General features: G+C 46.7%; 7 protein-coding genes across 7 annotated transcripts; 5 read left to right on the top strand and 2 right to left on the bottom strand.

Moving 5' to 3' along the window:
• Nucleotides 1-23: 23 nt before the first annotated feature.
• On the top strand, nt 24-5,849 carry SERLADRAFT_451330 (uncharacterized protein; the record flags this gene model as incomplete). The annotated part of the gene is made up of 20 exons (XM_007320959.1): nt 24-116; nt 207-281; nt 334-468; nt 629-829; nt 885-1,575; nt 1,636-2,002; nt 2,064-2,307; nt 2,361-2,470; nt 2,526-2,722; nt 2,833-2,867; nt 2,918-2,968; nt 3,020-3,607; nt 3,661-3,759; nt 3,811-4,090; nt 4,141-4,211; nt 4,261-4,711; nt 4,770-4,861; nt 4,911-5,020; nt 5,079-5,378; nt 5,437-5,849. 20 exons carry the CDS (start codon nt 24-26, stop codon nt 5,669-5,671), a joined length of 4,425 nt encoding a protein of 1,474 aa, XP_007321021.1.
• Nucleotides 5,850-5,918: 69 nt separating this feature from the next.
• Nucleotides 5,919-7,457, bottom strand: SERLADRAFT_473371 (uncharacterized protein; the record flags this gene model as incomplete). The annotated part of the gene is made up of 6 exons (XM_007320958.1): nt 5,919-6,665; nt 6,719-6,784; nt 6,840-6,905; nt 6,958-7,008; nt 7,070-7,339; nt 7,397-7,457. The coding sequence occupies 6 exons, from the start codon at nt 7,406-7,408 to the stop codon at nt 6,618-6,620; spliced, it is 513 nt and encodes a 170-aa protein (XP_007321020.1).
• A 641-nt stretch (nt 7,458-8,098) lies between these two features.
• Nucleotides 8,099-13,474, top strand: SERLADRAFT_440502 (uncharacterized protein; the record flags this gene model as incomplete). Its single annotated transcript, XM_007320957.1, has 10 exons — nt 8,099-8,154; nt 8,208-8,332; nt 8,391-8,788; nt 8,849-8,921; nt 8,964-9,146; nt 9,205-9,390; nt 9,445-10,224; nt 10,276-11,009; nt 11,079-11,430; nt 11,475-13,474. The coding sequence occupies 10 exons, from the start codon at nt 8,099-8,101 to the stop codon at nt 13,472-13,474; spliced, it is 4,887 nt and encodes a 1,628-aa protein (XP_007321019.1).
• A 232-nt stretch (nt 13,475-13,706) lies between these two features.
• SERLADRAFT_395775 (uncharacterized protein) lies at nt 13,707-14,038 on the top strand (the record flags this gene model as incomplete). Its single annotated transcript, XM_007320956.1, has 1 exon — nt 13,707-14,038. A coding segment is annotated over one exon (332 nt), but the record flags the coding sequence as incomplete, so codon positions are not given.
• SERLADRAFT_473364 (uncharacterized protein) lies at nt 14,035-14,771 on the top strand (the record flags this gene model as incomplete). Its single annotated transcript, XM_007320955.1, has 2 exons — nt 14,035-14,627; nt 14,671-14,771. The coding sequence occupies 2 exons, from the start codon at nt 14,061-14,063 to the stop codon at nt 14,704-14,706; spliced, it is 603 nt and encodes a 200-aa protein (XP_007321017.1).
• Nucleotides 14,772-16,109: 1,338 nt separating this feature from the next.
• SERLADRAFT_473356 (uncharacterized protein) lies at nt 16,110-17,154 on the bottom strand (the record flags this gene model as incomplete). Its single annotated transcript, XM_007320954.1, has 3 exons — nt 16,110-16,453; nt 16,507-16,940; nt 17,024-17,154. The coding sequence occupies 2 exons, from the start codon at nt 17,121-17,123 to the stop codon at nt 16,537-16,539; spliced, it is 504 nt and encodes a 167-aa protein (XP_007321016.1).
• An 876-nt stretch (nt 17,155-18,030) lies between these two features.
• Nucleotides 18,031-25,500, top strand: SERLADRAFT_473348 (uncharacterized protein; the record flags this gene model as incomplete). The annotated part of the gene is given in 7 exon segments (XM_007320953.1): nt 18,031-18,623; nt 18,694-19,217; nt 19,234-19,250; nt 19,272-19,302; nt 19,477-19,487; nt 25,431-25,463; nt 25,483-25,500. The coding sequence occupies 2 exon segments, from the start codon at nt 18,113-18,115 to the stop codon at nt 19,137-19,139; spliced, it is 957 nt and encodes a 318-aa protein (XP_007321015.1).
• Nucleotides 25,501-26,479: the final 979 nt, after the last annotated feature.

Here is a 26,479-nt window from a genome sequence, read left to right as displayed (position 1 = left end):
AGTATGCACTGCAGAAACCAGGCATGTCGGCACCGAAAAAGGAACAATCCGGTTGTGGCTGGTCCCACACGTCAGAGGGTATTCGTCTCAACGGTGCTGCGCGGGGCACAGAGTACGTGTCTCTTACCACAATGGCTCCCTGGCACAGGACAGCTGCGTTTTTACTATCAACCATTTCATTTCTGTTATATATCGGCTTTACAAAGGCTCAGGATCCAAAACACGACGTTTCTTATTTCGACAACTCCCCGGCGCAACTTTTCTTTTTCGATGATACTTCTGTAAGTTGAATGTCGACTTCTGACGAGCTTGTATTCTATATTTTCTTTTTAGAGCGCCGTACTGCATGATGTTGCAGAAGGGAACATCTATGTGTCCCAGGATGAGGGCAAAAGTTGGGAACGAGCTTCTGATATACCGACGGGCGCTGCAGGCATGTTAATTGAACATCCCTTCGAAAACCACTATGTGAGTAATTTCCTTCAGTATTTTTGACATAATACTGTCCCCCTATGACTGCGAATCTTCCTGGCGCGTGGTTCTAGTTGCAGTATGATTGTCCCGTTTTCGCACTCTTTTTTAGGCAAGGCCAGTCTCCAGCCTGATCTGACTGTTTCCCCATCCATAGGCTTTTGTATTGACCGGAGGGACTACGCATTATCGGACTGATGACCGCGGAAGAACATGGAGACAGTTCGAGGTCCCGGCGGCAGTTAGCTTCATCGGAAACCCACTTTCTTTCCATTCCGACCCAGCGAAATGGGGTCATATAATCTACCATGGCACTGTCTGTGAGCGGGTGGGATGGGGTGAAACTTGCCAGGACAATGTGAGTCACATTTCTTGTAAGCTGATATATATCCCATTCTTGACATTGTGTTTAGGCATTTTACACTACTGATGCATTCGATACAACACCCAAAACCCTCCGCCCTGATATCACGCGCTGCCAATATGCCCACAGCAGCAAAGATTTCAAGCACGATGCAAATGAAAATCTCATTTATTGTGTCGGATTTGATGCTGCATCGGCCACCGGAAGTCACTCCTTGTCATCTAGCCGTCTTTTCTCTAGTACGGATTACTTCCAGAGCGAAAACAAAATTGAAGACCTTGGGATTGGTAGAAATGCCAGAGGAGTGATGGCTTTTGCAATAGTATCGAAATTCGCTGTCGTCGCATTGAAAGATCTATCCCCTGGAAATAATGGCGACATGTTGTTATATGTCACCGTCAATACCAGAGAGTGGGCTCAAGCTCATTTCCCTCACGCTTCAAGCGCCCGCCTTCGCGAAAATGCATATACTATTGTTGAGTCAACCATACACTCTCTCGCAGTGGACGTCATGTTGCAAGACCAGAGCACCATCGGTACCTTATTCGTTAGTAACTCGAATGGGACGTTTTTCGTGGAGAGTTTGAAGGATACAAACAGAAACGAGTTCGGATTCGTGGACTTCGAAACCATCTATGGTGTTGAGGGTGTAGGTATTTCTAATATCATTGTCAACGCACAAGACGTCGAACGACAACGTGCACCCAAGCGGTTGAGGTCAATGATAACGCTTGACGATGGTAAGTCCTATAAATTAAGGTTGATATTATGAGTTTGAGTTGATATTAATATATTCTCAGGGAGTTCATGGTCTCCGATTCGAGCACCTTCGACGGATTTTGATGGCGCACGGATAAAATGTGACCCCTCAGATAGTGATCAATGTTCTTTACATCTCCACTCAGTCACAAATTCGCATAACTATGGTCGTATATTCTCATCTCCAGCGCCTGGGCTTGTCATGGGCGTGGGCTCCATTGGCCCATATCTCCTTCCTTATGAAGAATGCGACACATTCCTGAGCATTGATGCTGGTCTTTCTTGGAACATGATACGGAGAGATGCGCACAAGTATGAATTTGGAGACCAAGGCAGCATCATCGTCGCGGTCAACGACGAAGAATCAACAAATTCAGTCAAGTACTCGACTGACATGGGGAAGAATTGGTAGGCATCTCTTCCTCGTGGCTCATGTTTCATTTGTCCAGAGTGTTGACCTGTACTTTAGGAAGACGTACGATTTCGGCATTAACCTCCGGGCTAGGGGTTTGACAACGGTTTCTGACTCGACATCTCAAAAATTCATTTTAGTGGGACAGGTTTCGCGTCAAGACCAGAAATCGGATCAGGGACGTTATGCTATAGTTTTCCTCGACTTTGCCGCTACTAGAAACCGGAAGTGCTCCGACGATGATTTTGAGAAGTGGTATGCAAGGTCTGCCAGGGACAAGGAATGTCTCATGGGTCACAAGGTAGGCCAGACCTCATATCATAAAGTGGCAAATACCTTACCATATGTTCAAAGCAATGGTATCGCCGACGAAAGCCTGACGCAAATTGTTATGTGGGTGAGAAGTTCAATGACCCCGTTGAACACGAGGAGAACTGCGCCTGTGAGGACGCTGATTTCGAATGGTCAGTATTACTCGTATTTGATCAGATTCTTTTCTGACAGCATTAACCTACTTAGTGATTACAATTTCGTACGGAGCGGTGATAAGTGTGTCCCGTCGGGACCGGAAAGTATACCAAGTACCCAGTGTACAACAGGCAATCCTACAGAGTCGTATTTGGGGTCTTCCGGTTATCGACTTATTCCCGGTAATACGTGCGACAGAAGTAGAGGCATTAAGAAAGACGAACCTGTATCTAAAAAATGTTCAGAAGGTTAGTTTTGGTTCAGCTTTACCCGTACCCAGTATCTAGGATACGATGTCCTTCGTTTTGGGTATGGTTATTGTTAAGTTGGACGGGGCTAACTAACCTTTGGTTTTCAGCGCAACCTGCAGAAGGCGAAATCATTAATCAAATCGTATGTGCTAAAGGACTTCAGTTAGCTATGCCTCACTAATATTTGTGTAGTTCGAGTTTCCAGCGCAGATCATTCAACACCACTATTTCAAACAATCTTCGGTACGTTGCACAATATCACGAAACATATCTGCATTCTAAAATGTATAGCAGACTATCTTAGTCCGACTTTCAGATTATTCTGTATGGCAGTCCAGTAACGAGGGTTACAGCTGGGACCAGCTGTTCGAGGGGGAGCGTTTCTTGGCGATTTACATGCACACCCACAGTAGTGATCGTGCGTATCTCCTCACCGACAGTCGCAAGTTTTTCTACACTACGGACACGGGAAGATCCTGGAATCAGCTGAATGCCCCATCTCCACCAAACTTCTTCCACGCCGAGGTTATACGATTCCAGCCGAGATCAGACTATATTATCTGGACGGGAAACGTGGGATGTGAAGGAATGGGAGATCACTGCCACGCCGAGGCACAGTATTCATGGAATAATGGACGTGATTGGAAGTTCGTGGAAAACTATGTTGTGAATTGTCAATGGGCCAGGGACTCGGAGCTGTTGATCGATCCTACACAAATCATGTGCGAGTCGTACTTGAACAAGCAGGGATCGCAGAGGTTCTTTGGACGGAATAACCCCTTACAACTTATCTCGGGTACCGATTACTTCTCCCAGAAGACGAAGCTCTTTGATCGCGTTGTTGGTTTTACTAAGTTTTCAGAATTCTTGATTGTTGCAGAAGTGAGTGGCATTTTAATAGGACAAACTTCCATATGGATGATTTATTATCGCAGGACCTTCCAGCAACCAACTCGCTTGATCTTCAGGTATCTTTGGATGGTAGGACATTTGCTGCAGGGCAGTTCCCACAAGGCATGCATCCTGAGACTCATGTAAGTAAGACCACCTAATCACCCTGCATATATTAATGTGAACTCTTTTAGACTTACACTATCTTGGAATCGAGCACCATGTCGATTTTCCTTCATATGACGATGACTACGGGTCCAAGTCCGCCTTGGGGTAACATCTTGAAGTCTAACTCTAACGGAACGTACTTTGGTCTCTCGCTTGACAACGTGAACCGCAACAATGATGGTTATGTCGACTTCGAGAAGCTAATAGGGTTGGATGGCATTGCTATTGTCAATATCGTGGCTAACCCTCAGGAAGCCACAATTTCAGGGAGGAAGCTTCTTCAAACTCGTATCACCCACAATGACGGTGAGTCTGAGTATTCATTTCTTAATAAGTAAGCTCATCTCTCCATGTAGGTGGCTCATGGCGCCCGTTGTCCCCACCTCCCAGTGACTCTGTAGGCCAAAAATACGACTGCACTTCTACAGTAAGTTTCTGTACAATGTTTTTGTCTCGCGTCTAAACCTGCCTAGCAGAGCTGTGCTCTTCACATCCATGGATACACTGAACGACCAGATGCCCGCGCGACCTACAGCAGCCCCTCCGTTGTAGGAGTGGTGATGGCTGTCGGTAACGTAGGGGAGGTGCTAGCACCATACACAGATAGCGACACGTTCCTTAGTCGCGACGGTGGGTTTACATGGGAGGAAGTACACAAGGATGCACACCTTTGGGAGTTTGGCGACTCTGGTTCTATCATCGTGATAGTGAACGACGAGGAACCGACAGACCACGTCTTGTTCACCATAGATGAGGGCATAACCTGGCGACAGTATCAGTTTAGTCAAGAGAAAATAAGAATCAGGTCGATTGTCACCGTCCCTGAGGATACAAGCCGCAAATTCACGTTATTGGGCCAGTCGCCTCGTTCGCCGTCCAGCTCGATTGTCATCCATATTGACTTTACTTCGTTGACACACAAGCAATGTCAGTGTTGCTTTCTTTCTCCCCTTCATTTATTTGCTAACTTCACGTATTTCTCTAGGTACGTTGAACATCGAAGACCCTGGTCATGATGATTTCGAGTTGTGGAGTCCTAGCGAAGAACGTAATGAAGCCTGTTTGTTTGGTCGCCAGGTGAGCCAAGCGAATTCTGCAGATGAAATGACGGCTGAGTAGATCGCAGACTTTGTACCATCGACGAGTGCGTAATACGAATTGCGCAGTCGGGCACCAACCAAAAGCAGAAGAGAAGATAGTTAGGTATTGCGCTTGCACGCAGGAAGACTTTGAATGGTATTTATTTTCTTCCAACGCAAAGACGTTACTTCTCATTAACTATTTCCTTTTGAAGCGAATTCAACTACGTCAGAAACACAGCCGGGGAGTGTGTACTTGCGTCGGGGATGCAACCACTTGCAGATGATGATACGTGTCGTGGCGATGATGATTATTGGTATGAGCGTACTGCCTACCGTAAAATCTTCTACTCGTCGTGTGAAGGCGGCCAGCGGCTTGATCGTGGCACTCGACATCTCTGTCCAGGCGTGAAGGGCCACAGCGCATGGTTCTGGTTCTTCGTGCTCATATTTCCGTTTGGCATCACGGCTCTCATCGCCTTTTGGTGGTATCGCAACAGCGGACGTGCACGGGGGTGCGTTGAATATTACTTTATTTCAATGAACGTTACTGACTTGTTGGTTATTTTAAAGGACGATCCGCCTCCCTGGCGATTACCAGGCGATGTATCGCTCGGCCTCAGGATCGGGCGCTTTGTCTACGCTTGCTTCTGTCCCGTGGTTCCTACTCGGTCTTGCAGGCATCGCATGGGAGTATGTGGCATCCACGGCTGAGTCTATGTCGCTTGGCTTCCGTTCGCGACGTGGATATAGGGACATCCCAGTAGACGAAGACGCACAGATTCTGCGGTTCGAGGATGAGGAGTAAGCTTGAGCTGTGGACTCTTTATTTGTATGCACATTAGTCTAGTAGTAAGCGCGATGTTTAGAGTGAGATTAATTTGTAGATATGCACGAGTCATTGTTTATCGTTCATCATCCATATGTGTATTATGTTATGGTTGCGCTAGCTCCTCTTTCTTGTTCGATATATATAGTCATTAAATCTTGATGAGGACCAAGGTGAGAATGAGTTATGTAGCACTGAAGCCCCTCAATGCATGAAAGCCCTGTGCTGCGTTTGCAGGTAGCCTGGTTGTGCTATTGGGGTTTTGTGCACTAGGATCGCTACAAATCGACGTGGGGGCTCGACGATAAGTAGCAGAATGCAAAAAAAACTTGGGAAAGACAAAAGTCAAACGGAGAGAAATGTGGAGAGGTTCCCAAAGCCCTAGAGGTATATATCTAATTTCCCTGTGACGCAAATTAGTATCATGTATTATACCATTTAGACCATAGGTTCGATGGTATTCAGTGTGGTACAAGCCAATGCTAATGTACTTTTGCAAGGAAGCTTGTTTCTATAGCTTTGGTTCGTTCTACTCAATCAAAATGGTTATACGCCCTCAAGTTTTGAAATTGGTGCAATCCGTAACAAAAAAAAGTCAAAAGCTCTGGCTAGGTTATGGCTGTATCACCAACTCGGCCATCATTGAAAGCATCCTAGCTGCGAACGGTGGCTATATCTCTGTCTCATCTGAGTCTATTGTTTAATGTAGTACTCAAACAACAGTCAAAACCCTGTGTAATAACTGGGACTCTCCTCGAGCTCGTTAATACCACTTGAACGAGAGCGTGAAGACTTCATAATGGACGACTACCTACAGTTAGATGGTGTAGGCCGATAATAATTTAACGGTGAATAAATTTGATAGCACAGCGATCGAAAAGCGAGATTTGATGTTCAGTAACCCGAAAAAAACACGACTTTGCCGCTAGTCGATGACGCCTAGATGATCTTCTTTAATTGTTCCGATGGCGAACTATTGTGTGCGGTGTTAGATGGATAAATTTACTGAGGACGAAACAAATTCACAATCTCAGTTGCATCAACCCGCGTACCGACGATTTTCAAGCGTACCCGAGTATTTTTCTCGATGATCTATAGACAGGCGTGATAGGAGAGACATAATGTAATCAAACTGAGAAAAGCGTACCTGATCTTCTGAAGCGAAGGATGGAGGGTTTGAGTTTGGGTCGAATTTCATGTCTGGGTGGATGAGCTTTTCAATTTGGTCAGTGGAAACGCTCCAACGTGCAAAACGCGTGGTTCACCTGGTGTGATACGAAAACTGTCAAGGGTCCGACTTCTGCAAAAAAGCCCATCTTGAAGGCACCAAGTTTGAATAACACTGATCAAAAACTCAAATAAAAGGTATGCACGCACCTTGTTGACATTGTTTACTACGCCGTCTACTACCTCTCCTTTGAAAGGCTTGAACACAATGGCACGATACCTTGTGATGAATTCAGCCTGACCGCTCCCGCTAAGAACCATCCCTTTTCCAATGTCGAGAATAGAGACGACGGCGATGATGTAACCGAATGCGCCTGAGCAAGTGCCCTCGACGTCTGAATATAGTTTTGATTCCAGGAACTGGAGCATTCGTGGTCCAAAATATGACGGGTGTAGGAGGATTGTGTGCGTGAGTTCTTTCTGGAACCATTCATTTCAGCGTGTACTTTGATAAGTACTGTTTAAGTCAACACTTACGATAAAAAACATCTTGGTAGGTGATGCTCAAAGATTCTGCCCAAGATTGACACAGGCGACCAAAGTGGCTGACTAAGCACTAGCGTAGTACAAACGCGTCATGGAATTTTACATATCGCTAAGCGGCTGCGTCGACGGTCAGATGACAAGTCGCAAGCTTGTCTCTTATGACGAATCTGAGTTCCCACTGGCAAAAGCGTGGTTTTGGATTTCAGGGTATGTTATATATTCTCTGAGTATACACACCGACTTGTCGTACGTCTCATGTACTTCAGTCTTCAGGTCTCAGGCACCGAAACGACGGCTGTTTTGTATATTATGCATATAATACGCTGATGCCGTGATGAGTGTCAGACCCCACTGCAGGCGCTCGAAACACAACTTTAACTTGAACGGTTTGAAACCTCGTGCTCATGTTGGTATCGAACTTCCATCTGGCTGAGAAACACTTTTTTCACTATGGACGATGGCCAAAGGTGTGTTCTACCTCAAGCATATAATATCTTAATATTTTCAACCACTTCTCTCCACACAGAATGCAGAAAGTCCGTTTGACTGGTGCGTGGTATCTATAGCGAACTATCTGCTGTATCGCTGACTCAATCAGAACGTCCAGTTATTATGGCTTCAAGGTTACGCAAAGCTCCTTGTTTTTAAACACCAGTTTGCTTTGCCACCATCTCTGTAGATGGAGGGCTCGAAATGAAAACGAAAACTTCCAAAGGCATCAGTCCAGGATGGAACGAGTCCTTTGAGTTGTGAGAGATACTGCCTTCTTTTGAATGTATTCTTCACTCACAATATATTTCAGCGAAGTTCAAACATCGTCGCCCATCAAATTAGCAGTCATTCGCACACCACTTTTTCGACCAAATGTACTGATAGGAGAAGCCTCATTGTGTCTAAAAGACACACTCAAAGACAAACATAGTTTTGGTAACGATAAGTTATTGACTGCAGCGACGATTGCCGGTTAAGTATGTATCTGACACAGAGGACACGTATCAATTGTGCAAAGATGGATCACGAACAGCGAAGTCCGGAAGCATAGTTGTTCGTCTTGAACTCGTCGAAGATGTGTCTGGCCCCGTATTTCAAAGTCAAGATCTTGCTTTATCTCATGAATTGAAGGCCCCGGTCACTACGTCGAATGAACCTAGCGGTAGAGAGGCCGCGAGAAACTCTTCCAATTCCACCAAGCCTGAGGTGTTACACGCTACAGAAAGCGCAGTCAAAAGTGCAAACAAACCAGCGCATGATCAGGGTGCATCCAATGCTGGTATGATTACGAGTGGAGTAGATAACCTGGAGAGTCTTTCGGGGACTAAGTGCTTCGACTCAGTGTGTGGATATGTCGAAAAATTGACGAATATAGTAGACGTTGTGTCCGAGGTAAGTGGCCACACAGCACCGATATTTTTTCCCTCTAAATCACCGTGCAGTTTTGTATAGATTCATCCGTACGCAAAAGCTGCATGGAGTATTCTAGGCCTGATCCCGAAGGCAGGTTCCATCCACCTCGATGGTACATGCAACTGACGTAGCCGCTCATTTCAGTCTTTAGTAGCTCAGCTCAATCGCGATCAAAAGATCCAAGGCCTGTGGTCAACTGCGTCAGATATGCTCGACTTCTTGGACGCTGCCGAACCTGTCATTGACGAAATACAACGTCCCATCGTTTCGAACATGTTGAAACAGATCCATGATTGTGCTTTGTTTATTCAGGAGTACGCTGGGAGTGGATTTTGCAGTCAGTGACTTAATTATTGTCTAATACCAGATCTTGACTTTGGTGGCTTTACATTCAGAGCGTGCATTGCGAGATACATCAAGTTCAGAAAGTGGCGAAGCCATCTCACAATATGTGGCTGCGTTTCAGCAACTGAAAGAGCAATTCAAAATTAGATCGTCGTTGTCGAAACTCAAAGTCTTCCGTGAGGTACGTGAGGGACTAGTCGAAGTTGGCGAGGCATTGCAAAATATCAAAGAAATGGGTATACTTATTACCCTCCCGACACGATACTCCCACTCATTCTTGTTATTTGCAGATCAACATCAAATGATACAAGGCTTGCTTGGTGATATCCGAACAGTTATGGAATGCGACGAGAACCAAGCTTGTTTGGCGAACACACGGGTGTCACTTTTGGACGAGATTATGGAATGGGTGGATGATCCGAGAAGACCTCAATATTTCTGGTTGCACGGTCCTGCAGGTTCTGGTAAGTCCACAGTTGCCAACACCATTGTTGGCAGATGCAAAAACCTTGGGCGCCTGGGGGCGAGCTTCTCCTTCAAGCGCGATATCTCCGGCCGAAACATACCTGATTTCATGATCGGGAACCTTGCGTACCAACTCGCTTTTTTCAGCACTCATTTCAGGCAACTTCTCTGGAGCGCTATCTGCACTTCTGGAAATATCAATCTGCAGCCTCTACATGCTCAGCTACAGAAGTATATCATAGCGCCCATGAAAGGGCTCAGTTTCTCTGGTCCCGTCGTCATTGTCATCGACGCATTAGACGAATGCGGTGACGAAAGCACTCGCGAAGCATTCCTCAATGCCTGGTCACAGGGATTGCCGCACCTACCTTCATTTGTCAAAGTTCTTTTTGTCAGTCGATACGAGGACGATATACGCGTTCAACTCGAGTCAACACCAACAAACCTTTCAAAAAGTATCGGTGGAACAGAGGGGACACAACAGGATATTATGGCATACATTGAGAATCAAATGCGAGAAGTTCATCGACGTCATCCATATCTTCGTTCTCGTCCAGACTGGCCCTCGCAGGACGAGAAAGATAAGCTGCAGCATCGTGCTGATGGTTTGTTCATATGGGTTTAAGTGGCTTGTGAATACATTAGGACCAGTCCAGATCCCATTGTTGGTCTTGATGACATGCTTTCTGGCGAGAGATGGTTCCCAGGAAAGCCAGAAAACACGACAGACAGACTCTATCTTGATATCTTGCGACGCAAGTTGAATGACTTGCCCGCCGCAGAGGGACTGAACTACTTTCAGTATATCATGGGTTCAGTGGTGGTTGCAAAAACGCCATTGACATGCGCACAGCTAGACTCTCTCCTGGGTTTGTGTCCCGCCACAGCTAAAGACCCGCTAAAGCTCCCAGATGGATCTGTGATCAAAATATCGACATCTAGTGGGCTTGTCTCATCCCTCAGTTCCATGCTGCGTGCTGAGGGGGATACTGTCCGACTGCTTCACGCATCTTTGGCCGATTTCTTTACAGACCGTGGACGCTGTACAGATACACGTTTCTTTGTTGATGCATCCGTTCATAATCGGATTCTGGCGTTCCGATGCCTGGAGACCTTACAACGGACCCTCAAGCGTGACCCTTGTGGAATCGCAGACGCGACAAAGGATAATTCCGAGGTCGATGATCTCGACGGCCGCCTTAAGAAATTTTTGTCGCCTGATGGCTGGTATGCTTTTGAATATTGGCATGAGCACCTGTCGGGGATCATTGAAAATAGTGATGGGCTTTATGATCAAGCAAGGAGCTTCTTATTCAGCCACCTGCTTCACTTGATTGAAGTGAAAAGTCTGCAGGGTGCCATTGACAGTACTTTTCATGTACTCTCGGCGGTCAAAAAATGATTTTCTGTACGTGATTTCCTTTTCTTTGTGGTCATCCTGTACTGACAGCGGATTCAGGAGGTTTCTAAATCTCCCCCCGATAACGTCATTCCCCTCCTCAACGACGCTGTTCGGTTTCTTCAGCAGTTTCGTGAACCGGTTACGCAGCATGCCGCCCATATATATCTCTCCGGTATCCCTTTCATTGCCCAAAACACCACTCTTTACAAAACATTCGCTCCTGAACTCCGTGCCGTACCAAAATTATGTTCTAGTCCTGCGCAGTCACTAAAATTGATCACTTTACCAATGAGTTATGACCGGTGTGCAGCAATCTCGCCCGATTGTACACGCTTAGCCTCTGTGTCTCGGTATGGGACGATACAAATCTGGGATGTCGAAAGTTGTACCCCAATCCGAGACCTGACAGGTCACGATGTCAGCCATGCATCTGTCTGGCTGAATATTCTCCAGACGGAGCTTTGATCTGTGCTGGGGACATGAGAGGCTATATCTATGTATGGGATGCCAATACTTCTGAGGCGAAGGGTGGCCCGTTTTCAAGGTCTGGTACCGGCGGTCCTGTGCGCCGGGTGTCTTTTGTGAATCGTTGGACGGTTATTGCTTCGTACGGCGATGAAATAGTCTGTGTCTGGGACATTGAATCAGGTAGGGTGTTAGTCGAATGGCAGGGCAACTGCGGGAACACCCAATTGCGAGGTCCCTTTGTGATTGCTAATCGCAATTATGATGAAGAAGGTCTACGTGTCTTTCAGGTAAAGTCAAACCCAGTCACCATTGAAGAATATGTATCCAATCAGGTCATTCGGAGGGTGCAAGTGTCATTAGACGAGCAGAGAGTAGCCTTCCTGCTGGGACCAGACAGCAATCCAGTTATAAGGATAATCAAGTCGTCCGGCGATACGGTTTCAAGCTGGCCTCTTATCGCAGACAAAGAGTCTCGAATCTCATTCACAGACAGCGGAGCACAACTTTTGGTTTGGGCCCCTTCCACCGAACCAAGTCATGTTCGGTTTTATGACGCCGATTCAGGTTCGCTAGTGCGCGATGTTGTCATGTCAGATATGGCCGAGTTGGTCAGAGTCACAGCTGACGAGAGTCGACTGTTGACTTGGAATACTAGTATTTTTACTATTGTCATCAAGATATTTGACCTCGCCAACGGACATCAGATAGCCTCTTTGGGACATTATCGTATTTTAGGTGATGTCAGGTATTGTATTCTCCCTTCAGGAAATCGACTGGTGGCAATTGGCAGCGATGATGTCACTATCTGGGATCCTGTTCTCTTAGAATCAGAGTCACGACCGTCTCGCCACGCGACGTCCCTTATCCTTTCCCCGACGTCGAGACAGTTCGCTGCTGCCTTCTCCGACAACATTGTAGAACTTTCCAATCTAGACGGGAACCCTCTGTCGTGTACCGTGCTCCCTGGCGCCAGATCACCGTTCGCTTTTGCACCAAGTGGTAAACAACTTGTCTGTGCATCATTAAACAACGACCTCCTTTGTTTTAACCTCGCTGAAGAAACCTCTGTGAAGCCAGCGTACTTGGGCCACAGTGGCCTCATCACATCACTCGCCTTTTCTGCCGATGGCATAACTGCTTCACAAGACAGCACAATCCGTATATGGGATGTCCGGTCTGAAAGTGAACTATGCTCGCTACCTTGCAACTCATCTGGTGTAGTAAGATTGCTGGCTCTCTCCTCAGACAAGTCCCGTGTTACCTATCAAGTCGCCAGTGATTACCATGGCCCCTTTCAGACGCTTGATGCAGCCTCTGGCCACATCATTGGCTACGTTGGTTATCGTCCTTACCGGGATTTGCAGCACTGGGCATCATTCTCACCAGAAGGAAAACACGTTGTGTGTGTGTCGACCAATGGCCACAGCTGTTTGCGTGATGGCCATACAGGACAATATCTACGCCATATAGATCTCCAGCCTCAGGTCACCGATGCAGCGTTTGCCCGTAACGCATCACCTTTTGTCACCATATCTGAACTCGATATTGTGGACATCAGGCATACCGCTCCAACCAATACCAACCCCGTCCGGCAGATACTGAAGAACTCTCTTGGTACAATAACAATACTCTGCCTATCGTTCGCTGGAAAGTACATTCTAATTGGAACAGAAGGCGGATATGTCAGTATGTCAGATACAACCCAAGGGGTACTAATCTGGGAAGCATCCGGGTACCGCGATATATGGAACATGGCATTCTCTTCTCATGGAGAAAAAGTTGCCGCTATCGTTGGCGGGTCTGACTCACCCTCTCGCCAGGTCAATCTCCTTGAAGGATCGATTGGAAAATTGATGTCATCCTGTCGTGCGTCTGTCGATCAAAACAGTATATCTGTTGAATTTTCGCCTGATGAAACCCAGCTGATAGGTACTACACAAACCCACAAAGTGACGTCAATAATCGAAGTAGATGACACTATCTAGGGCAGCACCATCGAAGGTGTGTAAAACTCAAGCTCTATACTCGTTTGTACCTCAGTACCACATAGGATGCGCGGGAGGGATCCAAGCGATGTCTCATGATGGATCACTTCTGGCAAATGCTCACAAAGAATATACTCTCACCCTCTACGACTTAACAAACAGCTCAAGCTATGTTTTTGCCAGATTACGCGGTAAACCTCTTACCTTGCCAGTGTTATCGGCAGACGGTTCAATGCTGGCTTGTGTTGTTGCCAAGGGTATATGGGTCTGGGACACACTGGTACCAGGGTCCACTATCTGTCAGCATAAAAATCTAGAGAGTATTTCAATCACATCCATCGAAATATCACCAGATGCAAAGCGTCTCTTGTACTGTGCGCAAGAGAAGAATTCGGTCAATAACAGTACAGTGGTCTTCATGCTGGATATAATGAAGAATCAAATTATAGCTAGGCATTCTCTTGATCTTGATTCAAGTTGTCATATATGTTTGAATCCAAACAGCGGTCAGGTGATATCAACGTCTAAACGAGGCTTCAAGGTCTGGGATGCACTGATGGAGAATCAGTTGTGCGTCTACGATGGCATGAATGTTGATGATAATGATCGTGGCGAAACTTTCGCAGTCATCTCTCCCGACGGCACTCGAATGTTACTATCGAAAGGAACCAGTGCAGAACTCTGGGATATCGAGAATCACCAAAAACTTCTAACCCAGCTCGGCCGATCCTATCGCGGAGAGCCTCTTGTCGCTTTCTCACCGGATGGAAAATACATCGCATCTTCCATTCCATATGACCAGAAAGTTACTTTTTATGATGCCTTGACTGGTGCTATTCTTTGCAAACACGAAATTGACGGTAATCTGGAAATCACATCATTGTCCATTTCAAAGGATTCTGCACGCATCCTGATATCGTTCGATACGGGAAATACAGTTATTGGGCATATAGCTGAACCATACACTTCGATGCACGTCGTCGACACTATTCCCCCAGTCCACACTATGGTTCAGCCATGGCGCCAGGTGTCTCCATGGTTCGAAGACAAAAGAAAAAACTTGCTTTATTTTCCTGAGACCGTGGAGCGTCTCTGGGCAAGAATGGGCAGTAATCTTCGTGGGTTGATTCTTGAATTGAAGACTGGCGAGGTTGTTTTTCTAGAAATGGAGGATTATTTGAAAGCTTTCAACTTAGGCTCTGACTGGGGGAAGGGTAACGTACAGTATGTGACATATGATGAACATGTGGCAGCGTGCATGGTAGCACATTTGTCTCAATAAAGCTTAGGTTCACAACTAGGATCACTTTTATTGTATTGATAGGTATTAATAGTATATTTTACTTTTCCGGTTTGAAATTTGAAGGCCCTACAACTGTACATATTGATGGGCTGACGCACACAGCCTAGGACACCATCAGCGCCGATACGTATATTGAATATTGAATATCCATTGTGTTCGTCATCTTCAGCGTAATCATGACGTTTCGGTTACTACTCATGGCTGAACATAGAACATACTCAGACTAACCTTTCGGAGAACATCTTTTGAGAGCATCTTGGTTTGGGTCTGTTACTATTAGTCTGATACCAGTGGCAATGAACCACAAAGATGCTGAGTGTGAATCCACAATAGGCTTTGCTGGATCCGCTCAAGACTGAGGCTTGAAGGCTGAACATAGCATCTCACTAATTCCACATTGCTATACCTTGGAATTAAGTCTACTCTGATATGTCCTTATCGCACGCTCATGCAGGTCCCTGCATACCTCGCTCCGGATGGAACATTTGATATATCATTACTATGTCCCAATTACTGGTCGAATCGTTTGTACATTGACTTACGTGAATAAAAACCTAAATACTCACCGCTAAAAATTGGAGTCCTCCGTCATATCAGCCCACACAGCTTTATGACCCAGAAGCACGTCAGTGTGTCAAGGGCTTTCAAGTTGACCATGGGAATTACACAGACGGTACCGTCTTTGCGGGTTATACGTGGTCTTGTCTTCACGTTCACGGTACATTGTTCAATTAGACTGTGTTGTATGGCTTTACTGGCTGGTAGGTAAAGTATGACCCCGTGGCAGGACAAGCACTGCTAGAGCCACTGAAAGGTAAGTAGTACAGTGTTGAAAACATCCTCATCCTTTCTGGCTATGGCTCCCAGAGAATGGCCCGGGGCGATGACAGTAGGACCAATTCGCTGGATAAATTTAAATGGGCCCTCTGGTAGACTCGTGCTTCTACTCAGTGGTGAACTGCACCTGTGTTAATGTTAAAATGCCAATGAAAATATGAATACAAGCTCACTTTTCTCTACTTCATCGCATGAACCCATCTCGATAAAAAAAACCATACAGGTAGATGCTCAAAGATTTCAAGTTCGCTCATGGTCGACACAAGTGACCAAAGTGGCCAACTCAGCGGTGTTGTGCGTCAAGCAAAGTTAGGTATCACAAAGCGGCCTATGGCCGACTAGCTCAGTTGGTTAGAGCGTCGTGCTAATAACCTAGGCACAATGGATCAGACCACCATGCATTTGCATGGTGGTCTGATCGCTGGCCTTGTGTCATACGCGAAGGTCTTGGGTTCGATCCCCACGTTGGCCATCCTTAGTTTTGCAACAAATAATCGTTTCTACAGTCGACTTCGGGATAGGCCCCTGGGCTATAGGTCATTGTCTGTATTCGAGACAAAGTATAATTAAAGATTCACCAGCAATATAAGTTAATACGTTACTCGAAAGCACAGTAAACGAGAGTTTGTATATATATAAAATGGAATGATGAAAAGAAATAATGAGTACTGATTCTACCCGATGACGCAGAAGTTGAATGATAGTAGGAGTCCACTTTTGTCACAGAACACATCCAAACTAATACAGGCCGATGCTGCGAAGTACAGTGTGTTCTCGCCTGCTTGAAGGACTTTGTCGCCAAAAAACAGCCAAAAACCGACTCTTCCTAACACCCAGCTCTGTGGAAACGCGTCTTGGTAAGTGAGCACACTATCACTATCTTTATACTCACCATTCCATGTCACAGGCCGTGGATCTGCACTTAACTGCATTTCTCGAAGAACGCCTTGCCCTGGTAATTTTTGTCTACCTCGCTATGGGTCATGACACCGCAGTAGTAGATACCGCCATTCACGTTGGCGTACACGACGCGAATCGGAGTCTTTTCCTGACCACTAGTCTTGGTGTCCTTCTGCCATTCCTTCTGCTTGGCACCCACCCAGAAGACAGGGTACTCGAACAGCGGGTTCTTGCCGTTGTCGCAGTTGTTGGAACCCCACTTGATGCCATCGCCGCTGTTGTACCCGTGAGGGTCTCCACTTTTACCGGCTACGAAGCCGGCGCTTTTGGCCTGACTCTGCGCGTTGTTGACGTCAACTTTGAAAGACTTGGTGGGAGAGGTGTTCGTTTTGGGGTTGCAAGTGACATAGGTCTGTGAGATCGAAGGTAAGGTTAGCTGTCTGCCTGAAAGTCCTGTCTACAAACGACACAGGGACAAAGAAGAACACTGACATCACGAGCCTCTAGAGGGGCTCTGGCTTCGACGCTGTCTTTGACGATAGCAGTAGGAGTTGCAAAGACGGGTGCTGCAACGAGCGCAAGGGCGAGCAAAGCTTTGGTGAAGTGCATGTTGAATGTCTCTGTAGGAGTGGTGTTGGAGAATGATAAATTTTGGACTGCGAAAACATCTGGTTTATATACCTCGACGAATGATAGGGACGCAGAGATTGAACGAATTGTTGCAACATTGTTAGCTCGTGATACCACTTATCTCATCAACCGAGTTGAGCGTTAGAATTTCTCAACCGCGTTAGAGCGCTGGAATGGAAACCAACGTCACAATAGAGTAGTGGTGCACCTTCTCTGATCCGCCGACGCATAACATGTCAAACGTGGTCTAATACAAATGCATGCAGTGCTTGATGGAGTAGGAGCGCTGCAGTGTAAACCGGGTGGCAACGCTGGAGAATCTCGTGATTGTCAAGCTTCGAGGCCGCTGGGAGTGGTTTCGAGCTGATCAATGTACATCAGCGAGAGTGTCTTCTCGTCGTTGCATCTGATATGGAATGAGAACGAGAGCTGATGAAAACCTGTGGGGTACCCACCGATGTAGTGGTGAAAGTTCTTTCTTTTTCTTAGAGTAGTCACGGTACTGCTGTTATGAAACCTCATTACCGCTACATACGAAACATTAGACCACTGGCCGTAATCAGTCCTCCGAAGTTAGTTGTATGATGTTGTAAAGACCTCTTCATCAAAAGAGCGATGATGTCGGTGGAGAACCTCTGGGGTGGAGTCATGTGGATTCGCGGTGAAGTCTCACCATGGGTCCAGGCAGAAGAAGCGAGAACGACGAACGGCGATGCTGGCAAAGTGTCATGGGGCTTCCACTCTTTGCTGAAACGGTTTCATTGACAGACTCTGATGGGGAAATCTCCGCTAGCACAGGAAAGTGATTGTCTTTTGAAAGCTTTCGTTGAACACGATTGCCGCCCAAGCTCACGTGCAGCTTGGCATCAATATTCTGAGAAAGAGTGGGGCTTTGGGAGCGTCCACAAAGTATACAAGTCTCCCGCATCCTGCATCCCAAACACCGACCAGCACGCACAAAAATCCAAATGGCTTTGCAATACTCGGATGAGCCCCTAGATCTGCAGTTGTTCAGAGACGACGATGACGAAGAAGACGTGCTCTACAAGAAAAGACTCTTCGCATTGATGAATGGCAATGTCACACCGTCCGAGGCCGCTGCTGCCTTTGACGCCTGGGTCGTCGACGAAGCCAACACGCGACTCAAAGAGCTCATGAAGCGGCCTGATCCAAGGAACCTGACGTCTGAAGATGAAGAGCGGGGTATCGTTAGCATGCGCGCCATCGCGCCCAATCCCAGCGGCAACATCGAGCTGGTCTTTCCGTCGATCGCCAAGCTGTGTTCGGCCTTTCCGCCGCATCATCCCGGACAAGACAGGATCATCCAGTTTCTTGAGGCGCTGAGAGCGATGCCGGAGCACCAAGTCCCCGAAGGCGTTCCTGCAGAAGACCGCAATGATCATTATGAGATGACTACATTGTGGCCATTTGGGGGAAACTGGATGGCCTTGGCTGAAGTGTTCCGCAGGGAAGCATATGGTGCGTATTTTCTTTGTTCGTCGACGGTGGGTAACCATGCTGACCAATTTCATTATTTTTGGCAAAACAGAGTATTCGTACCCCTATTCTGACATCGAGACTCCAGGGAGCGAAACTCAGCTTCGCTGGCGCAACTGGCAATCTGCCATCGCGCGCATTACCACCTCAGGCCTCATAGACTGTGGCTTTCTCTGTGCCCTGGGTGACATTCTACCCTCCAGCAACAACTATCCTGACTTGGAGAAGCGCAAAATCGGCGGACCGAACCGAGTGAGCGGAGATGTGATTGCGGGGGCGCAGTGGATTATATGGCCAGACGAGGGTCGGTTCGTGTACGAGCAATGCAAAAAGGTGGACAAGGTGGATGGTCCTAGGACGATGTGGAGTATGGAGAGATGGGGGATGTGGAAGGACCAGTTGGCGTTTGTCGCTGGGGATGAGAGATTCAATTCGGAAGCTCGGCTTGTGGCTAAGTTGGCGGGTCAGCGCATGGTAGCGATTGAGGGGGAGACCTAAGACTAGGTACACAGGATTCTCATTCTGATGTTCCACTTTTGCAATGTACAGCAGCTCACCACTCCTTTTCCTAACTATAACACCGTTCCTCTTCTTACTCTTAGATAACTTGCTCATTCCCTCTCGCATTTTTTGCCCCATAGCTTTGAAATTTTGTAAACACAAAAGACATATTGTGCTACCTTGTATATGCGAATTAGATTTGATGATCATTATTTCTCCAATTTAGTACATTAGCTGCGAGGTTGCATTTGAGCCGACACAATGTGAGTTGCATGATGCACGAGCACGATTGAAGAACTCGCTACAGAACAAATTGATTAAAGGATTCGAACATTGCAAGATTATCAGATACGCCGATTCTCGAAAGACCGCGTTCCATTGGTGATGATTCTGGGCAATATCCGAAATGGGAGGTACTAGCTTGAGAACGGTGACAACGGTCTGCCTCTGGGATGCACTCGGGACACCATGGCAAACTATCGCGTTATGACTTTCAGTCGAATTTAGCACGCGCCACGCCATTTGTGGTCAGCGGCTTAGAATCGCCAGAGCTCTCAGGGTGCATGTTCCGAGCAAGAGTTCCATCCGACCCCCGGGAGGGGTGAATAAGTAGATGAGCGCGCTGGGCTGAGTTAGTTGAAAGGCTTGCTACGAGAGAAATGTGTGAAATTCGGATCCTAAGCCCTAGCAGACCTCACTGGAAATTGCTGCGAGTCGAGGCGCGGTTGTTTGTCGCCGAATACGAACGATGACCTCCGAATTGGGAGACGAACGTGGATAATAACTGTAAGAGATGGTCGGATACCAGTGCGTATGTAGTTGGAGGAGAGGTCGTACCTGCCTTGATGCCAGTGCGAGCATGCGAGTTCGGAAGTACTACGGTTCTGAGCGTTTGAACATTGGAACTTGAAAAGGAAGGAAGTGAGGCCTTGATTTGTGATTCCAACTTTGTCAAATTTTCTGTTAGCTTTTCGACCGTTTGTGTGTTGGCGTGTGGGAAGTCTATGGTAATTTGTAGCCCGTGTTCTGTGGGAGGCGGGGTGAGCGAACAGGGAGTGTCAGCTGGGCACTTAGCTGTAGTCTCGAGTTTTTCGACCGACACAAAGACTTTGGCTATGCTGGGGGATAGTTCGCTGACCGCAGCTTGTATGGCGATTGGTTGTATGTTGGTGGTGAAGGTGTCGATTAGTTGTCTTATTGTGTTGGATTGATTGAGATCTTTTAGGATCAGCGCTACAGCTCTGATGGCTTGTGAAGTCTGTAATTGGATGCCTGGGCCCTGTACGATGTGACCGAGTGTAGTAGATAGAGTTGAGATCGTGATCTCCTCACCGGACACTATTGAGTCTCTTTTTGCTAGGTATGATGCAGCTGTGAAGGCGTCATTGTACGGTCGATCTTTGGTCTGTTGAAAGGTTGAACTTGCTTGGGTGCTGGCGTCAGCATTGCTGCGAGTGGTCCTCGATTTTGAGGAGTCCGACGATTGGGCTCGGCTGAGTGACATGGGGGGTGTGGTGGTTTGATTTCTTAGGAACTGAGTGGTTTGGACAGGAGGGTATGGGATCGGTGGAGGGTAAGAAGAGCTGTGGGGGCGCTGCGATGGGCTGAGAGCCCGCGGGGCACAGCGAGCTCGACCAAGTTTCGGAGTCCTTTTCTGCGGTGCCATTTGGTTCGGGTCCGAGCGGTTTCTTAAGTAGTCTTGTATTCATCTTCACGACTAGAAACCATTCAGCTAGACTGCGTTGTGCGTACGTGTACGCAGGGTGGTAGTAATGCCCCGCTTGGTGCATGAATGAGGCCCACCCCGTCCACGTGTCTTGCCGTGCGCAAGAGTTGTTCGAGTGTCTTGAAGCATCGATTATAAGGGCTCGATGCTAGATACACGTTGAGGCTTCGGCCTACAGTCTTCTCGTGAGGCTTTGACGAAATCGACGAACATCACGAATTCCAAGGAGGTACGGTTGATAGTGAGATCAATGAGTAGATGCACTTCCTAGTTGTTTGTAAAGATGCTTGCTACTGATTAAGTGTAGATTTCGAATATACAGGCTTCAGTCCCAAGTGCTAAGTGTAAATCCAAGAAAAATCCAGACGTTCGTCGGCTGAGATGGGACGCTTTGCGGTGTTTTGACGCCTCCTGATGACTGAGTTGTGGTTGGCAGCAATGTGTTCATGCTATGGTACTCATTGGTGAAGGAAAGGGACCTCGTCCCGTTGAAACGTCTAGAGATTGAAGATTGAAGATGTCAGAGCTTTGTGTGAAGCCACGGGCGACGGAGGACCCTGTTCGCGCGACTCGGAGGTGAGTTTGGCATCTGGCGCAGACACCAACGCTGAGGACGTTGGAATGTGATGATCAGTGGGTGAGGTCGCTATGAATTGCCTCTTTGATGGGGATAGCGTGCTCTCGACTTGTACAAGTGTCAGCAAGCGAGAGGAAGAAGGCGTAATGAAAGGACAAGGATGGAGCTGCAAGTGGACAAGATGTCAAGGATGCTACGTCGAATCAATCAATAATTGAACGCTCGAGATGCGGAATGACCTCACTGTACAGTCCAGCCTAACAGGCCGCTTTTCTCTGGCCACAATTCTCTGTTGTTCTACAATTACCTTCTTAGCTGCCTTCGCGAAAACAAGTTTGATTGGACAGTTGAGCACGGTGTGGTCTTGGTTGTGATTATCTGGGAAAATTACAAGCATCCATGCGAGGTGAGGAATGGCTGGGAGATGATCTACAATACAACCAACATACCTCCATTACTCACAAGCTCCAATGTCTTCAAGGCTTGCAAAGGGTCATATTCTCTCCTTCGACGTCTTCCCAGCTTTCCCTGGCGCAAACCGCTCTTTCCAACTGAAGGTTGCCATGGGATAGATTCGACATGGGGATAACAGCACTGGGTTGTACCCTCGTCGAGCAAATTTGCACCGAGATATCTGATAGTAAGTCCGTTTGAATGAGGGTGCTACGAGATTGGGGAAAGTGGAGTGAGGAATAGAGTACGTGTTCAGACATTCGAGTTGTCTGAGAGATGTGGCTGAGCGTGCCTCACAGGAACGGATGAGAACGAGGCTAGGTGTGGATTTTATTAAAAAAACCCAGCGGCGTCGATCGTGAGTCGATCAGTTCCCGACATCATGCTGGAACATTGAAAGGGAATGTAATCAAGCATTATTTCGGTACCATTCACGATTTCACCAGAAAACATACTAGTTAATAATTCACTCGAAAGTGCACAAAAGGAGAGCCTGTATACAAAACGAAAGGTGGGGTTGCATAAGGGATGTTGAAAGAAAATAATGAGTTCTAAGTACTAATTCTACCACCAATGACACAGAAGTTGAATGATAGTGGGAGCCCATTTCTGTCACAGAACACATCTACACTACTACAGGCCAATGCTGCAAAGTACTGCGTGTCCTCGCCTGCTTGAAGGACTTTGTCAAAAAAACTGTCAAAAACCGACTCTCCCTAACACCCAACTCTGTGGAAACGCGTCTTAGTAAATGAGCACACTATCACTATCTTCATACTCACCATTCCTTGTCACAGGCCCTGAACTTGCACTTAACTGCATTTCTCAAAGAAGGCCTTGCCCTGGTAGTTGCTGTCCACCTCGCTATGGGTCATGACACCGCAGTAGTAGACGCCGCCACTCAGGTTGGCGTACACGACCCGAATCGGAGTCTTCTCCTGGCTACTTGTCTTGGTATTATACTGCCATTCCTTCTGCTTGGCACCCACCCAGAAGACAGGGTATTCAAACAGCGGGTTCTTGCGGTTATCGCAGTTGCTGAGGCCCCAGACGATGCCATCGCCATTGTTGTGTTGGCATATTCCTGGTACCGTAGGTTACCAGGTCTCACATTCACAATTCGACACTGGAAATGGCACCAGTTGTTCGCACCGAGTATTTCTTTATGACTGTATGTTTCGCACGCCAATACTTGCACTTTAAGGTAGGGCTCACACACCACGTGATCTGTGACAACCTGTGACCCACTCAAATCCATGCTTGTTGTGACACTGTGTCCGACTCCATTTTCTTAATGGCAACTGCACATCGCATATTTCTGACAATAGGCTGGGACAGAGATGGGCGGAATCAAGCTGCAAAACTTTCTGTGCAATTTCTTAAGACAATAATAAGGTTTTGTGCGTGCCATTAGATATATACAAGAAAGTCACAGGTGATCATGTGACGTTAGTGCTTAGCAGACGACTGAATCTTGTCAATGCAATTCATGTCACTTTGATTCGAGCTCACATGCCCACTTCAATATCGTTGTCGGTGCCAGGGGTGCCCGGAGGGCGATGCTGTTTTATTCATAGCATATTAACATTCTATGTTCTATTTCATCATCATCCATACATTATCCTTTATTCTCTGATTGACCACTTTTCATCACATTACATAAGCTCAAATTATTCCCACACTTATTCCAAAACTCGTAGCATTCCACATTACACAAACCTCAGTCTCTTGATTATAAGACTGAGGTATGTCTGGTTATTCTACAGTCCACATTCTATCACTATACTCACTTTACACTCTTAGAAATATTCTCTATTAGGTAGATTATCATTTAATATCAGTCTCTTGATTATAAGACTGAGAAATATTCTTTATTAGTCTTCTCATAGCCTCACATGTTGTACCTGTGAGGGTCGCCACTTTTGCCGGATACGAAGCCGGTGACTCTGGCCTGACTCTGGGCGTTGTTCACGTCAACTTTGAAAGACTTGGTGGGAAAGTTGTTCATTTTGGGGTTGCAAGTGACATAGGTCTGTGAGATCGAAGGCAAGGTTAGCTATCTGTCTACAAAGGATGCAGAGACAAAGAAGAACACTGACATCACGGGCCTCAAGAGCTCTGGCTTCAATGCTGTCTTCAACAATAGCAGCAGGGTGGCAAAAGCAGGTGCTGCAACAAGCACAAGGGCGAGGAAAGCTTTGGTGAAGTGCATTGCAAATGTCTCTGTAGTAGTAGTGTTTGAGAATGATAAGTGTTGGACTGCGAAAACATCTGGTTTATATACCTCGATAGATGATGGGGACATTAAGTTTCAATATGGTTAGCTCACAAATTGATACCAGTTATCTCAAGAGCGTTAGAATGACTTAACCACATTAGAGCGCTGGAATGGAAACCAACATGAAAATAGAGTACTCGTCCACCTTTGCTGATCCGCCGACACATAATACATCAAATGGCATAGCCAATACAAACGCATGCAGTGCTTGATGAAGTAGTAAGAGCGCCACGGTGTAAACCGGGCATGAGAATCTCGTGATTGCCTTCGAGGTTGCTGGAGGTGATTTCAAGCACTGGCAATGTACATCAGCGAGGGTGTCTTCTCGTTGTTGGATCTGATAATGCAATGAGAACAATACCAAAACTATGTGAAACTCAGCCGCTGCCCAAGAGGCTATAGAAACGACTTTATTATTTACCTATGTGAAACTACCATGGATGTTAGTTCAAGGTGATCTCTAATAAATGTAATGTAACATACCTCAGCCACTGCCCAAGAGGCTATAGAAATGACTGAGGTATTTCTATACTAAACCCCCTACTACTTATAGTCGGAGGTGCTACTCGCTATAGTATAATGACTCCTAGGAGAACAATGGTGACTCCATGGAGTGGTCGCTATGCTCCATGGAGAACAATGGCTGCTTCAGCAGGGACCGGGTTTATCCGATTTTGTCAAACAAGAGCTGACGAAAACCTGTGGTACCCACCGATGTAGTAGTAAAAGGTTTTTTCTTTTTCTTTTCCTAGTGCTACTGTTATCAAACGTCCAAACCTCATTCCCTATGAAACATTAGACCACCCCGGCTATAACCAGTCCTTTATGTAATAATCCACAGTGGACTCAGAGAGTACAGAAAAGCAAATTGGACCAGCCGGGGATTGAACCCAGGATCTCCTGCCTATATATGGTGGTGCTCTAAGCAACTGAGCTACCAGCCCTTGGATATCAACACTCAATTGCACAATGTTGTCTAACAAGGCCCAGGCTTTGACCTTGACAATTCCAACACTTCAAAGTTGTATGACATTGTAAAATGCCTTTTTATCAATACAGCAGTGAGGTCGGTGAAGAACCTATGGTGGTGGAGTATGTGCATGCGTAGTGGAGTCTCACCGGTCTCACCATGGGCAGAAGCCAGAACAATGACAATGACAATGCCTCTTAGTTAACTGATAACTCACTCATTCCCTCTCGCATGTCTTGAATAACTTTGAATTTTTGTAAAACACTGCAAAAGACAGATGCAAATGTACTACCTGTAGATGCTAATGCAATTAAAATTAGATGATGATGATGATGATGATGATGATGACTTCTCGTTTTCAAAATGGGCAATACAGCATGTATTCAACTTCTGCATCGTGTCAATGTCGTGTGAGCCAACACCACGTCAGTTGTTGCATGATGCATGACCATGATGACAGAGCTCGTTTCGGACAAATTGCTTGAAGGCTTCGACACATTGCAGAACAATGCACTGATTCTCCAAAAACTGCATTTGCATTCCATCTATCAGATACTGGGCGATGTTCGGAGCGGGAGGTATTAGTGAACCAACGGTGTGCTGGTGGCCCAGGGGAAACTGGGTGGTCACGATAGATTCAAGAAGGTCAGCCATGATGGGAATGGTGTAGAACATTGTAGGGGCAGCTCCCATCAGTGTGGCCCAGCAAATACGTTGACCTCCATCGCCGGAAGTCCTACCTGTCATCCCCATAAAAAGAGCCGATTGCCTCTGAGATGAGTTGGGGCTCTGGATCGGGGGCTGGCATGGAACATTGCTTGGGTATGGTGGATAATTGAATGGTGATTACTTTCTGGGTCATGCTGCTGTACATGGAGATGGCCGTCCTCATCCTGAAGTGGGATGTCCGGGCATCAAGGTGCGTGTCGCACATGACAAAGCCTATCTCCAACCGTCGGTGTATGTGTAAGGACCATTTTATTATTTTCTTATCTTCGCTATGTCTTGGTTCTCGAACACTTTTCCCATTACACCTCTGGCTCTAGGGCTAGAGGTATCATTTGCTGTTTTACTTCTCATAGCCCTCACAGGCTTTCTTAACCATCGCTACCATTTTATATCACAGATCAGAGACTGGGTATCGCTCCCAGCCAGCCAGCACACTGGGTAGGGACTGGTAGTAGGCATCTCGCCAACCAGCTCCAAGCCTCAGTAAAGCCTGGTTATACTAATAACACCTTATTCAGGATCGTACCTCATTATGAGGATACGGTTCCTGAACACGCGTGACAATCCTCTATTATTAGTACAAGTCTCTCACCTGCTGATTAAT

This window comes from Serpula lacrymans, assembly GCF_000218685.1.
Source record: "Serpula lacrymans var. lacrymans S7.9 unplaced genomic scaffold SERLAscaffold_10, whole genome shotgun sequence".
NCBI classification, from domain to species: Eukaryota; Fungi; Basidiomycota; class Agaricomycetes; order Boletales; family Serpulaceae; genus Serpula; species Serpula lacrymans.
The sequence above is the reverse complement of the archived record's forward strand: the minus strand, read 5'-3'. Positions and strand labels throughout refer to the sequence as shown.